Raw genomic sequence first — 15,654 nt, forward strand, 5'->3', positions numbered from 1 at the left:
GAATCACTAGTTTGGAGAAGACCCACATATCCCTAAGCACATCATCTACCCGTGTTTTAAATTCCTCCAGGGATGGTGACTCCACTAACCCCTTGGGTAGCCTCTGCCAGGGCCTGAGAAACCTTTGGGTGAAGAAGTTCTTCCTAATGTCCTGTCTGAACTTCCCCTGCTGCAGCTTGAGGCCATTCCCTCTTGTCCTATCGCCTGTCACTTGGAAGAAGAGACCAACACCCTCCTCTCTACAATCTCCTTTCAGGCAGTCGTAGGCAATTATAAGCTCTCCCCTCATCCTCTTCTTCTCCAGGCTAAATAACCCCAGGTCCCTCAGACACTCCTAAGTGACACCTTCCTGACAAGAGCATAAAATACACAGCAGGCAGTTGAATTCACAGGCAATCCTCTATAAACAGTTACCCTTTGTTACTATAAGTAAATAAAAACCCAGGAAGGCACCTAAATGTAAGGCAATTAGTGTACTCTATGGGACAAAGTTGGTTGGCCAACAACACAAACCTGACATTTCCAGTTCTCTCTTGCCATATGACACACTGGAGCGTATGTTTAGCAGTTACTTCTCCATCTCTGTGCAAAGTGGATGTTCTCACAGCCTGCAGCATCACGGAGCTGCCTTCCTCCTGCAGGAAAGCAGAAGCAGCTCCCTGGCAACAGGAGATGAGTAGATACACAGACTGCTCCTGCCTTCCATCTTTCATATACTCTGAGCAGAAATATAAACTGTGAAGAACATGCCTGATACGAAAAAGGCTTTTGCTGAAGAAGGTGCTGAGGGTCATAGTTAGCATTTAGATAGTGGTGGCTGCCCCCTCCACGGAGCTGTTCAAGGCCGGGTTGGATGGGGCTTGGAGCAACCTGATCCAGTGGGACGTGTCCCTGCCCATGGCAGGGGCTGGAACTCGATGGGCTTTAAGGTCCCTTCCAAGAGAGACCGTTCTACGATTCTGTGATTCAAAGAGTTCGAGTGGTATCAGGAAGAAGGTGATGCTTAAGCACCAAGGCAGCCTGTAGACAAGCTGGAGGTAGCTGCTGAATTGCCATGCATCCCACAGGCCGGCTTCAGTATAGGAGAGGTGGAGGTTTGCTGACTAATCTTTCTAGATGGAGGGATAACCTGCAGTTTCTGCCTGGAAGTTGACAGTTCCTTTATGAACAGGCCTTCAGAGAAACCTCCCATAGCTTCCCCAGTGCCTCCCTACAGAGGAATCTGCTGCCCCCAGCTGCCAGCACCACCCTTACGCCCTTTGTCAGCTTTCTTAATTCATGCCGTTTCTCAGAAGTCCATTCAGAATCACAGAATCAGAATCACCAGGTTGGAAAAGACCCACTGGGTCATTGAGTCCAACCATTCCTATCAAACACTAAGCCATGTCCCTCAGCACCTCATAGACCCGTCTTTTAAATGCCTCCAGGGATTATGACTCAACCCCCTCCCTGGGCAGCCTCTGCCAGTGCCCAATGACCCTTTCCATGAAATATTTTTTCCTGATGTCCAGCCTGAACCTCCCCTGGTGCAGCTTGAGGCCACTCCCTCTCGTCCTGTCCCCTGTCACTTGGGAGAAGAGCCCAGCTCCCTCCTCTCCACAACCTCCTTTCAGGTAGAGAGCAATGAGGTCTCCCCTCAGCCTCCTCTTCTCCAGGCTAAACAACCCCAGCTCTCTCAGCTGCTCCTCGTAAGACTTGTTCTCCAGCCCCTTCATCCACAAACTTGCTAAGGGTGCACTCGATGCCTTCATCCAGGTCATTGATAAAGACATTGAACAGGGCTGGACCCAGCACTGAGCCCTGGGGAACCCCACTTGTCACTAGCCTCCAGCTGGAGTTAACTCCATTTCCCACCACTCTCTGGGCCCGGCCAGCCAACCAGTTTTCCACCCAGGAGAGTGTGCGCCTGTCCAGGCCAGAGACTCGTCTGCGCCATTGTCCCAGTCCAAACAACGCCTGATCACCTACCTCCCAGTACTTAAACTGGGACCTGTGATAGGGACATACCAGTACGGACTTGCTTTTTCCATGGTGTTGGGGTTGTTCAGCCTGGAGGAGAGAAGGCTCTGGGGGAGACCTTAGAGCAGCTTCCAGTACTTAAAATGGGCACCAGGAAAGCTGGGAAGGGGTTTTTGATCAGGGAGTACAGGGATGGGACAAAGGAATAGTTTTAAGCTGAAAAAAAGGGAGATTTAAATGAGATCTTAGGAAGAAACGCTTCACTGTGAGGGTGGGGAGGCACTGGCAGACGCTGCCCAGGGAAGTGGTGGCTGCCCCATCCCTGGAGGTGTTCAAGGCCAGGTTGGATGGGCCTTGGAGCAACCTGATCCAGTGGGAGGTATCCCTGCCCACAGCAGGGGGCTTGGAACTGGTTGAGCTGTGAGGCCCCTTCTAACCCAAACCATTCCGTGATTCCACGAACACCAGCAAGGGACGCAGGTTCAGTCACTGTGCCAGAACAGAGCAGCAAACTCTACAGGCAGTCGTGGAAGGGGCAAGCGATGCAGACAGCGCATTGCCCATGGCATTACCGTGCCCATGATGCCTCCTGGGCACCTGCTCTGGAGCTGCGTGTAGGCACAGGACTGTGAAGGATTGGGGAAAAAAATAAATAAGTGGAATACTTTTGATTTAAGGTAAGGTTTCACTTAAGTAATTACACTTTTTGAGTCACACAGAATGTCCCTGTGACAGTGTGTTTTCTTTCTAACAGCATGTTTTCTTCCAAACACTGTCCTTTGGAGACAGTAACATCCTGTGCTCGGTGTGGTCTGGGCTGAACAGACATCATTTCTTCTGGTATCACCTGTGTTTGCAGCTTCACCCTATCTCAAAGGCAAAGCCCAGCCGAGCTGGCTCCAAAGCCACCAATCAGCAAGTTTTGACTGCTGTGAAGTTCACAACATTAAAATGAGCCTTTGGCAAGTAAAAGCAGAGGGATAAGATTTCTGGGAAAATTATATAGGTGCATGTTAAGTGGGAAACACACAGAATCACAGAATCACAGAATAACCAGGTTGGAAAAGACCCACCGGATCATCGAGTCCAACCATTCCTATCAAACACTAAACCATGTCCCTCAGCACCTCATCCACCCGTGCCACCTCCAGGGAAGGTGACTCAACCACCTCCCTGGGCAGCCTCTGCCAGTGCCCAATGACCCTTTCTGTGAAAATTTTTTTCTTAATGTAGAGCCTAAAATTCCCCTGGCGCAGCTTGAGGCCATTCCCTCTCGTCCTGTCCCCTGTCACTTGGAAGAAGAGGCCAGCTCCCTCCTCTCTACAACCTCCTTTCAGGTAGCTGTAGAGAGCAATGAGGTCTCCCCTCAGCCTCCTCTTCTCCAGGCTAAACACCCCCAGCTCCCTCAGCCGCTCCTCATAAGGCCTGTTCTCCAGCCCCTTCACCAGCTTTGTTGCTCTTCTCTGGACTCGCTCCAGAGCCTCAACATCCTTCTTGTGGAGAGGGGCCCAGAACTGAACACAGGGTTCGAGGAGCGGTCTCACCAGTGCCGAGTCCAGAGGGAGAAGAACCTCCCTGGACCTGCTGGTCACGCCGTGTCTGATCCAAGCCAAGATGCCATTGGCCTTCTTGGCCACCTGGGCCCCTGCTGGCTCATGTTCAGTCACTGTCAACCAACACCCCCAGGTCCCTCTCCTCCAGGCAGCTTTCTAGACAGACTTCTAGTCTGTAGCACTGCACAGGGTTGTTGTGCCCCAAGTGCAGGACCCGGCATTTGGCCTTGTTAAACCTCCTGCCATTGGTCTCAGCCCAGCGGTCCAGCCTGTTCAGATCCCTTTGCAGAGCCTCCCGACCTTCCAGCAGATCAACACTTCCACCCAGCTTAGTGTCGTCCGCAAACTTGCTAAGGGTGCACTCGATGCCTTCATCCAGGTCACTGATAAAGACATTGAACAGGGCTGGACCCAGCACTGAGCCCTGGGGAACCCCACTTGTCACTGGCCTCCAGCTGGATTTCACACCATTTCCCACCACCCTCTGGACCCTCCATTCAACCAGTTTTCCACCCAGGAGAGTGTGTGCCTGTCCAGCCCAGAGGCTGACAGTTTCTCAAGCAGAATGCTGGGAGAAACTGTGTCAAAGGCTTTGCTGAAGTCCAGGAAGATACATCCACAGCCTTTCCCTCATCCAGCAGCCGAGTCACTTTGTCATAGAAGGCGATCAGGTTAGTCTGGCAAGACCTGCCTTTTGTGAACCCATGTTGACTGGGCCTGATCACCCGGTTCTCTTGCATGTGCTTCATGATAGCACTCAAGATCACCTGCTCCATGACTTTCCCTGGCACTGAGATCAGACTGACAGGCCTGTAGTTTCCTGCGTCCTCCCTGAGGCCCTTTTTGTAGATGGGCACTACATCAGCCAGCCTCCAGTCCAGTGGGACTTCCCCATTAACATACATTAACTTATAACATACATACATTCTGTCCCCAGCTCTTGTCTCACTGCACATGACTGGACATCACTCCCTCAGGTTGCCCAGGCCTGATGAAAGCTGGCATTCTTTTAAGACTTCAAAACAAGTCTTAAGAGAATCTATTTGCCACCATTTTCAGTATCAAGACCTTAAGATTAGCTTTTCTTCCATGCCAGAGAGAAGTTCCAATACTAGGATCCATATCTCATAATGCTTGAGAAGTCCAGAAGTGACACTCCAGTACATAACCATAAACTGACATCTGCAGATGTTTATAGACAGAAGTGGAGCCAACTACTGTTTAACCTCTAGCAGTTACTGCTGTCACAGCAAAATGTGCAGCTGTCCTGGGACACACAGACAATCTGTCCTGAAAGAACCTGTCTTCTGAAAGCCAGGCACCAGAATGGGTTAGACAGCAACACCAAGAAGTGCTGTCGCCTTATTGGACTGTCAAAAAAACACTGTTCCTGTCCTACGCCCTTCTGGTAGATCAGCTCTCCGAAAAGGATCAAAAAGCAACAGCGTCCTCACCCGTGTCAGGATGGGAACTGCAGTCTCAGCTACAGCGCCCAGCTGCTCTCCCTGCTCCTTCCTGCCAGGGTACTCTGACCCACCCAACAGCTAAGATGCCCTGATCTTCTGGAATTCCTTTGCAAGTTTGTGTCCTGGGGAGCTGAACTCTGTGGTTTTCAGGCATGCGCTGCTCAGGTAGCAATGGCTTAGAACAGAACACACCAGACTTTTAGCATGGAAACTTTTATTCCCACTGGGATCTGTACATTCAAGTCGCACATACATTAACCTGATAGAGGTGGAAAAGGGAATCACGACAAGAGCCTGGTCTGTTTGAACAGTTAAAGAGTTTATGCCTCAAAAGTGGCCAGGAAGTTTGTAACTATTTCCTTCAACTTTGCTTCCGTCTGGTCAGAGATCTTCCCCTCGGTCCTGTTGAAAGAGTTTAGGAACAGATACACAGTCAGTCCCCGAGTAAAGAAAAGAGAAAAAAAAAAAAAAACTTTCCAATGAACCTTCCAGTTCCTCACAGAACTGGCAGATGAATTAACATGTTTGAGATCTCTGAAACTAACATCTCTTCTTAGTCCTCTTTGAGACCTAAAGCTTGTCAGCATGTCAGCTGGATGCAGTTCAACAGGACTGTCTCATACAGAGCTGTTGCCTCAGCAGGCAGGTAACTCGACTCAGTACAAAACAAGCCTGGAAAAGTTCACAAGCCAGGACTATAGAAATGCTCAGTCCCTGAGTCCATCCATCCACAGGGAAGGCAGGGAGAAGGACTTAATCCCCAGTAGTGCAACAGCTCAATGTTATTGAAGACACCTAGATTAAAAACATTTCAATACTAGATTAGGAGAGGTATTTGAGTAGGCGCATTTTCAGCATCAGCTGGATTTCCTAAGTAAAAACTGGAAACACACAGCTGAGCTCTGGGACAGCAATGCAAGGACAGTAGCAAGGCTGATTTAATCCCTAGTTCCAGTAAAAGCAGGTTAGGCCTGACATCCTAGGATACACTAAATTAACAGTTCCATGATCATGACCTGCGCTCCAGCCCTCAGGTCAATACCCCTGAGATGAAGCAAGATAAACCTCATACCTGATTGTGGAGAGGAGGGCCTGGTGCTGGCTCAGTACGTGAGCGAGGAAAGCATTCTCGAACTTTGTGATTTTGCTGGGCTCCAGCTTGTCCAAATGACCTCTTACACCAGCATAGATGACAGCAACTTGCTCCTCAATAGCCATGGGAACTGCAGGAAAAAAAGCATTCATCTATGGATAACTCTTACCTCAGGACATGGCAGCAGTACAGGATCGTTCTTTGAAAATAATCGAACACATACAACGCTATTCAAATAGATCTGCTTTTACCACATCCACAGAATAGACACAGGAAATCCTGCCATGCAGACTGAGCTCATTAGCACAACAACTAATGGGAAATGGAGATTCATGTCCAAGACGCTCACCATACTGTCCCTGTTTCAGCAGCTCTGTCAGGCGCACGCCACGGTTCAGCAGCTGTTGCGTTGCGGCATCCAGATCAGACCCAAACTGGGCAAATGCGGCCACTTCACGATACTGAGCCAATTCCAGCTTCATGGTACCTGCCACCTACAACACACAGTACCGCTCAGACCACCCTTCACATGCGTCCCAGTTACTTCTAGCTGACAGCTGTCACAAGTCAGCTTTGCCTCACACACCAGCCAAGTGAATCTAAAGATTCTGACAATTACATGCATTTCTGAAAACCCCACTGTCTGCTTGGCCATAAGCTTAACATAAGTATGTTATTCCTCCCTGAAGTGGCGACAGTTGATACTAAAACTCTCCAATTCCATATCTGAACCACAAGCACGGGGTGAAGAGAGCATTCTCTACTTCTAGTCAGACCGGTGCCCACCCAGCGTGCTGAAACGTAACAGTCTATATCTTTATGCAGATACCGCTGTCCCTTCCAACCCCACTCAACCTCAGCAGGCAAAAGCAACCTCTTGCACATTTCCAAAGTGTGTTCTATCATTTCATAGCTCTAAGGAATCCATAGCTTCGTTCCCTCCCGAGTGAAATGGGCTGGAAAGCCTACACACTACTCATTTCTAGTAGAAGGAGGAACAGCAGTTTCATATTTACCTGCTTCATAGCCCTGGTCTGAGCAGCAGAACCAACACGGGACACAGACAGACCAACGTTGATGGCTGGGCGAATACCTTTGTAGAATAACTCAGTTTCCAAGAAAATCTATAGGAGAAAATTGTTTCATTACCTTGGGCCAGAAGCCTGGAAACCTCCTCATAGACTTGCCAGTGAGTTACAGAGAACCACTACTGTCACATGAAGAAGTCCTACCTGTCCATCAGTGATGGAGATGACGTTGGTTGGAATGTAAGCAGACACATCACCAGCCTGAGTTTCAATGACAGGCAAGGCAGTCAGAGAGCCACCTCCAAAGGAATCGTTCATTTTGGCTGCTCTCTCCAGCAGGCGAGAGTGCAGATAGAACACATCACCAGGGTAGGCTTCACGACCAGGTGGACGACGCAGCAGCAGGGACATCTGACGATAAGCAACAGCCTGTGTGGTACAAAGGAAGCTTTCAGACCTCAGTAGCTCATTTAGATTTTTGGATTTCTAAACCTGAGGTCATCTTACAGCTACCAACATCAATGCTAGATTATAAGCCTTATAAGCAATGTTTCCTGACCTGTTTGGACAAGTCGTCATAGATGATTAATGCATGTTTTCCATTGTCTCTGAAGTATTCTCCCATGGAGCAGCCTGAATAGGGAGCCAGATACTGAAGGGGTGCTGCATCGGATGCTGTGGCAGACACCACAATAGTGTACTTCATGGCATCTGGAAAAAATTTGAGACACATACTGCTGTAAGAATATTACCTCAAGGCAAGCCCAGGCAGCACTGCTATATGGTTACCCCACCACGTAACACCTCCCCTAGCTCAATTAACTCAAGAAGTTTCAAGGGCAAGTGCACAGCAGATAACATCCAGCACTTGCAGACTTTTCCCATTTAACGTGAAGTTTAAATGTTCACTAAGACCCACTTCCGTTCTAAAATTACCTCAGCCTGGAAGCCCATGGCTTCCTGGCAACTGTAAGGCAATACTATCCTTTGTTTCATAGTCCCAAGCAAATTATTGTCATTAAAACGTAGGTTTTTTCCTGCCAGCTAAAACCCAGCTTGACCAGCAGGCAAGAGGGAAGGTGCCTGATCTCTTGCAAGCTCACTACACGTGCGGCCCCAGTCAACACGATCACCTGAGTGACCAATGACAGGACCCAAGGGAAGGGCAGGAAAATGTTCCAGCAGAAGGTTAAGTTTTGTGTTAGGAGAAGGTTCTTCAGTCAGAGGGCGGTGGAGCACTGATACAGATCCCCAGGAAGGAGTCACAGCACCAAGCTTGACAATACTCCAGAAGCATTTGGACAGCATCCTCAGACACATAGTGTGAATACTGGGGTTGTCCTATACAGGGACAGGAGCTGGACTCGATAATTTATTCATGGAAAGGGTTATCAGGCACTGGAAGAGGCTGCCCAGGCAAATGGTGGAGTCGCCACACCTGGGGTATTTAAGAGACATGTAGATGAGCTGCTCCAGGATACAGTTTAGGAGTGAACAAGTACGGTTGGTCTTGATCTTATAGGTCTCTTCCAACCAAACAATTATACGATTCGGTCCTTTCGAGTCCTTCCCAGGTCATTCATGATTCTGAAGTTCACCCCTTACACCTGGGCAGTGAAGTCTCTCCACTGAATTTGCAACTGACACCAATGTGATTTGCATAAATAAATGTCAACTCCATAAATAGTTGTTGGCCACAGCTCGTCATCAGGCCTGTCTTGACTGCCAAGAGGAGCTCTCAACACTGATGAAACAAATACAGGCTGACTTTTCCTGAAAGCTGAATGGCTTCTTTTTGAGGCCATGTGCTACCCTGCTAATGTGATGTAGCAAAAGGTTTTTCCCTCAGATACCTAGAAACATTTCTTTCCCACAAAAGCAAGTACTTTACTCATCTAGTGAAAAAAGGATTCTGTCCCACTCACAGCTAGGAGAGGCCATAGCAGGGTTCAGCATTAGAATGAGACGATGTTGCCAATTGCCTAGCTCGGCCATCCCCACAAACCCGTACCTGCATCAGTGAGCCTCTTCACCAGCTGAGCCACAGTAGATCTCTTCTGGCCAATCGCAACATAGATACAGTACAGCTTCTTCTTCTCATCTGTCCCATCATTAAATCGCTTCTGGTTGATTATGGTGTCAATTGCAATTGAAGTTTTCCTGTGTAATACAGAGGCTGGTCAGTTAAGCTGCCTACAGTTCTCACCACCAACACACGCTGTACTTAAGTTCTACTCAAGGACACATTTTTACCTTGGGCATTTAACTCACCCGGTCTGCCTATCACCAATGATCAGCTCACGCTGGCCACGACCAATCGGCACCAAGCTGTCCACAGCCTTAATACCAGTCTGCATGGGTTCACGCACAGAGATTCTGGGAATGATTCCAGGGGCCTTCAGTCCAACTCTCCTACGCGTCTTAGATGCAATAGGACCCTTAAAAGAGAGGGGGGCAGTGAGAAAACTGTTGCAGTCTTTTATCACATAGATACAAGCACAAATAGTGAACATCAAGCTACGCTTACCTTCCCATCAATTGGATTGCCCAGGGCATCCACAACACGGCCCAGCAGCTCCTCCCCAACTGGAACATCCACAATAGCACCAGTCCTCTTCACAACATCCCCTTCCTTGATCAGTCTGTCATTTCCAAACACGACAACACCAACATTGTCGGGCTCCAAATTCAAGGACATGCCCTAGGACAAAGATCATGTTATCCTGAGAAAACCCATATCAACATTTATGGAAATTTTGACAGTTTAATACTGATGTGATTATCCTGCAGTGTAGAACATCCAGCATAATCCACCTCAATCCTACTCGTAACAAGAGTCAACGTTTTGCTTTTATGTACAACTACTTAGAGAACCTGCCTAAGACCCCAACCTACTGCATAACTACACTTGCAGCAGCCTAGCAATCAGTCACTTACCTCTGAAAAGTGCATAGAGGACAAGCAGGGTTAAAATACAACATTTCTCTCTTACCTAGGAATTAGGCAAGGAAAAAGCACTGGTTTCTACTCTGCCTAAGGCGAGGTAGGTCATTAAAAATACTGGAAGAACTGCTGCAGTACTCAAAACAGTCAGACAGCTTTTTAACTCTGCTTTACCCTAAGGGCTGTATGAGGCCAGCAAACTGCAAACCACACAGGAGCGGAGAGGCCATTATTATTCAACAGCAAACAGAAAAGCCAGCCTGAAACTAAAGAAAACAAAATCCAATGCTGCTAGGTTAGTTCTTATACTTCCTAGATGAAGACAAATGAAGCTCAAATATTGGCCGAGAACCAGACACTGAAAGCAAGATGTTACAAATACAAAGAGCATTTGCTTTTTGCACTATTACTTCAACTAGTTCCTAAGCATTAAAGTCACAACGCAGTCTGCAGAAAGTCCATACAGGTGCCTCCAAGCACAGTGCCACATTCTCCTTAAAGGATTACACATTCAGGCTAAACAAATTGCTTTAGTGAAAGCTTACTTTCAGTCCCGAGGAGAATTCAACCATTTCTTCTGCTTGGACATTTCTCAGGCCATAGACACGGGCAATACCATCACCAATTGAGAGCACACGGCCTGTTTCCTCAAGTTCAGCAGAGGTGTCAGCTCCCAAAATACGTTCCTCAAGAATAGAAGACACCTCGGCAGTGCCTGCAGAAGGACATTTCAAAGCAGATTTAGCACACTAAGGCACAGTATAAATTCACTAAGCTTGTTGTGAATTCACAAGCCAACGTCGCCCTTCTCAGGTGTGCCACCAGGTCCAGCAAGCAAATCTATTCCTCACACAAGGAGCAAAGGATAACCAATAGCTTCCGTATCCACAGCCAATAAAAGCAGTTTCAATTCATTATTACGAGCTCATTACTATGAGCCAGCTTAGATCAATACATTGATAGTTATTTAGTTATCAGTTTCCATCACTGTGCCCTACTCTGCTAGCAATCTCTCCTCCTGAAGAGCCATTAAACAATTAGCCTTTGCTCAGGAAGAACAGACATACAAGCTCCGTTTGCAGAGCATTTACTTTGACTGGAGGCATCAAACATGCTGTCAAGTGATTTGCAGTTCAGGATCTAAATATATTTAAAGAATCTCAATGTACTTAAGGAGCAAGTAGTCCAATATAAGCTATAAAAATGTCTTCTCCATCTCCCTCAAATTTGTTTGGCACTGTACTATCAACAACTTTTTATTTCCTCACCAAAGAAACAGTAAATAGCACTACAGAAGTGTTATTTCCTAATAACACCTTTAATCAACCTACACTTCAAAAACTGTACCAGAACCACTACCAAAAATACAGTGCCCCTGTATGCAGGGCCTTCTATGAAGGCTAAGGCACCGGCAGCAAAAACCTTACTCTCAAGGACATAAGGTCAACCGCAGGCAGGCCTGGTAAAGTCTCCCCTTCCTTCCTACTGTTACAAACAAGAAAGATAACTCGTATTGGAAATGTTTTTGCAAATCATTCTGCAGGAGCTGAAGACTGAATCAAATCCTCATGAAGTAAGTAAGCTGTATGAGCAAACTTTCATGTGATAACTCCTTAGGTTTGGGCGTAACTTGAATAGTTATTAAAGTGAAGTCTCCTACATTTGACTGTTCATTTACTGTCCAATACTGTCAGCACATAAGCATCCTCAAATGTTTTATTAACTGACACGCAGTCCCCTCACACTCCATGTTCAAATTCATTTCTGTTCAACAGAGCACGTTCTTAAACTGCACATTTAGATGAACAACTTTCTCAGACTCACCTGTTTTCTGAAAGCATGTTTTGGAGGCATGGATGTTTCTTGTAGCAACAAACGCTGCACCCAGGGTGTTTCTGGAAATCTAAAACAATTAATTGTTTCAGTAACAGTGATATTTGCTCAATCATTCAAATAAATGTTAAGAGATAACACACTGAAATTTTTCATCATGAACTTATACTTTTGATGTCTTTCAGTTTCAAGCTGAGCTCCACAGTGCTGCATTCACAAGTTGTAGTTATGGAACTGTTACCCAAAATGCACATCTGCTGCCTGGCGTGCAGTAAGCCAATCTCTAAATCACCAAGACAGATGTATAGTTTACACAAGCTCTGGACACACAGAAAAGCCACGCATATTCATAACAAATAATTAATTGATCTTTTACTGCACATGTGCCCCAAAATCCGAAATGTATTATTCCACAATCTTTATGCAACCTCTACTGGATAGTCCACAGTCCTGAACTGACAAACTTGTGCCGGTTTCCTGCTGGTATTAAAGTTAAAATATTATTGCTCACATTTCTGTTATCTCAATCTTGTTTGGTTCACCTCGTTCACTGGACTATTAATGATCTTAAATTTTTCATAGCTCCCATTAAAGGTTAGTTTTGCTATATGACAACACATTTAATAAGGGACTCCCTTTTTTCAGTTTCATAATTTCATTTTATGATTCCTTTCAACAGAACTAAGTCCAGCACTACTCATGAGGGCAAGCAGCAAAGGAGACTGCTCTAAATCACTTGCTGCATTTTTCTGCACTGCACCAGCTCCCAAAGCAGCAGCAGCAGCTCACATTTGCCACCTCTGCGCTGAACAGCAAACACTTGAGGGATAAAAAAATCAATGCAATCCTTCACAGTTCTGCAGAAGGCATGAATGAGGTGAAGTAGTGCCTCGTATGCGTTGGCCTTTTTAAGAAAAATCCCCAGGTTCATCATTTCTGAAGAACATTTGGAGGCAGAGATATTTCTTGTAGCAATAAATGCTGGACCCAGGGCATTCCTGAAAATCTAAAATGTAATTCTTTCATTAACAGTAAGGTTCCCTCAATCATTCAAAAGCTGAGAGATGACATAGTGAAATTTTTCACGAGGAGCTTACTCATTTGACATGTTTCAAGCTTTGAGCTGAGCTTAGGGGTGCATTCACAAGCTGCAGTTATAGGACCAAGGCCAGAAGTACTCAGCAAGGACAGACAGTAAAGGAGATTGCTTCAGACGACTCGCTGCATTTTTTCTGCATTGCACCAATGCCACCATCGCAGCACTTGCCGCACTTTGAGCTAAAGCACAATCAGTTTTCTGACTTCAGACAAGCCTCATCTAAGTAACTTCATTTTCTTAAAGACATGCAGTTAACGTTAAGAAAACAAAGTTACTTAGATGAGACTAAACTGGAGTTAGAAAACCGATTCTACTTCGAGAGGGTGGTGGAGCACTAGTCCCAGGGAACAGGTCACAGTGCCAAGCCTGACAACGTTCCAGAAGCACTTGGATAATGCCTTCGGGTCATGGCATCAATGTCGGGGGTGTCGTGCACAGGAATAGGAGTTGGACTCGATGACCCTTGTGGGTTCCTACCAACTCAGGTCATTCTATAAGTCTGCTTTAGCTCAAGCTGCAACAGCACTGCAGAAGTTCCCAAAGCAGCACATCCTTGCATCTGCCACATTTATGCCCCACATGTTCAAGCGTTTGTTGTTCCGTGCAAAGGAACTGGTGCAGCCCTTACAATTCTGCACAAGGGCAGCGTGAGATTGTGCATTCTAAGGGCTGGCCTTCCTAAGAAAAATCAGCAAATCCTGAAGTGTGGCTGGGGAGCACACGGTAGAAGAAGCAGCTTGAAAGGAACCAGGAATGGGCACTTGCAGCCCAAAAGGCCAATTGAGTCCGGCGCTGCATGAAAAACAGTGTGGCCAGCAAGGACAGGGAGGGTATTCTGCTCCTCTACTCTTCTCTCCTGAGACTCCATATGACATCCTGTGTCCAGGTCTGGAATCTCCAACATAAGAAGGATATGGAATTGTTGGAACAGGTCCAAAGGAGGCTACCAAGGTGATCCAAGGGGATCACAGTGCCTCCGCCATGAGGATAGACTGAGACAACAGGGGTTGTTCAGCCTGGATAAAAGAAGGCTCTGTAGAGACCTCAGAGCCACTTCCAGTACTGAAAAGGACTACAGGAAAGCTGGACAAGGGTTTCTTACAAGGGCCTAGAGTGACAAGACAAAGGGGACTGGCTTTAAATTAGAAGGGGAAAGATTTAGACCAGGCATTACGAGAAAATTCTTCACGATGAGGGTGGTGAAGCCCTGGCCCAGGTTGCCTAGAAAGGTCATGGCTGCCCCATCCCTGGAGGTGTTCAAGGACAGGCTGGATGGGGCCTGGAGCAACCTGATCCAGCGGGAGGCGCCCCTGCCCACTGCAGGAGATTGTACCTGGATAGGCTTTAAGCTTCCTTCCACCCTAAACCATTCTGTCACAGAACCACAGAATGGTTTGGGTTGGAAAGGACCTCAAAGGTCATCCAGCTGTAAAACTCTATGACTCAATGATTTTCTGTATCGCTGAAGCGCGGCTGTAAGGTATACAATAAGAGAAATGAATAAGAGTGATGAACGCTCTCAGCCATCGGTGCAATCCCTATCCCCGGCACTAAGGCCACTCCTCTGCGCGCCCCGAGGCCTCTCCCCGTCAACTTCACAGGAGGCACCGGCCGCAGAGGGGCTCCTGCAGGTCCCGCGATTCCCCTTTCCCCTCAAACACAGTGTGGAAATGCCAGCTCGCACAGCCTCGACCCTCACACACACACAGGCCCCGCCGCCGAGGCCGCGTCCCCTCAATGTCACCGCAGTGGCAAGATGGCGCCCGCCCCCCCCCCCCCCACCTTCCCCCCGCCTCACACACTGCACCGAGCAGACACGGCGCTCACCAGGCCTGCCTGCCGCGGCAGGGAGCGGGCGAGGGCGGCAGCCACGCGGGCGGACAGCATGGTGGCGGTCGGCGGCGGCTTCCCCGGGACGAGAACGAAGCGAAACGCGTGGCTGCGACCGGACCCGCGCCCTGGGCACAAAATGGCGGCGGATCGCGCTCCGCCCCTGTGAGGGGAGGGGAGGCCACGCCCACATACCCCGCCCCTATGGTCCCGCCCCCACGCACGGCGGAGGCCACGCCCATTGCGCTTGACCACGCCCCCATGCGTCACCGCCCCTAAAGGGAACAGGCCACGCCCACCACTCTAGGCCACGCCCCCCGTCCATAGACCCGCCCCCAAAGGTCGCGGAGGCCACGCCCCCTTGACGAGGCCGACTCCCCCTCCCCCCCCCCGCCCCGCTCCCCTGGCCTCCAGCGCTTGGGCCAAACGCACAAATAGAATCATAGAATGGTTTGGGTTGAAAGGGAGCGTAAAGCCCCTGTGTTACTGCACTTAAGTAGTTCCCACCGTATTCGTGGCCTCCGCCCAGGGTATCCTATGGAAAATGCAAGGACATGTTCTCTCCTTGCACCTGTCTTGTCATAGAATCATGCAGCGGTTTGGGTTGGAAAGGACCCTAAAGCCCAGCCAGTTCCAACCCGCTGCCATGATCACGGACACCTCCCACTGGATCAGCCTGCTCAAAACGCCGTCCAACCTGGCCGTGGTTGGGAGGGGGCACACACCACTTCACTGGGCAGCCTGTGGCACTGCCTCACCGCCCTCACAGGAGAATATTTCTTCCTGAGATCTCATCTAAATCCTTCTCTCATGAGGTTCAACAAGGTCCTATACATGGGTCAGGGCAATC

At 48.3% G+C, this 15,654-nt stretch overlaps 1 protein-coding gene across 1 annotated transcript; it reads right to left on the bottom strand.

Moving 5' to 3' along the window:
* Positions 1 to 5,175: 5,175 nt before the first annotated feature.
* Positions 5,176 to 14,946, bottom strand: ATP5F1A (ATP synthase F1 subunit alpha). The gene is made up of 12 exons (XM_069880184.1): positions 14,802 to 14,946; positions 11,867 to 11,945; positions 10,588 to 10,757; positions 9,627 to 9,800; positions 9,371 to 9,537; positions 9,111 to 9,259; positions 7,659 to 7,810; positions 7,304 to 7,528; positions 7,088 to 7,195; positions 6,421 to 6,565; positions 6,051 to 6,201; positions 5,176 to 5,380 (listed from the first exon to the last, which is right to left on the bottom strand). Exons 1-12 carry the CDS (start codon positions 14,859 to 14,861, stop codon positions 5,299 to 5,301), a joined length of 1,662 nt encoding a protein of 553 aa, XP_069736285.1. The 5' UTR covers positions 14,862 to 14,946; the 3' UTR covers positions 5,176 to 5,298.
* Positions 14,947 to 15,654: the final 708 nt, after the last annotated feature.

Source organism: Phaenicophaeus curvirostris, chromosome Z (assembly GCF_032191515.1).
Source record: "Phaenicophaeus curvirostris isolate KB17595 chromosome Z, BPBGC_Pcur_1.0, whole genome shotgun sequence".
In the NCBI taxonomy this organism is placed as follows: Eukaryota; Metazoa; Chordata; class Aves; order Cuculiformes; family Cuculidae; genus Phaenicophaeus; species Phaenicophaeus curvirostris.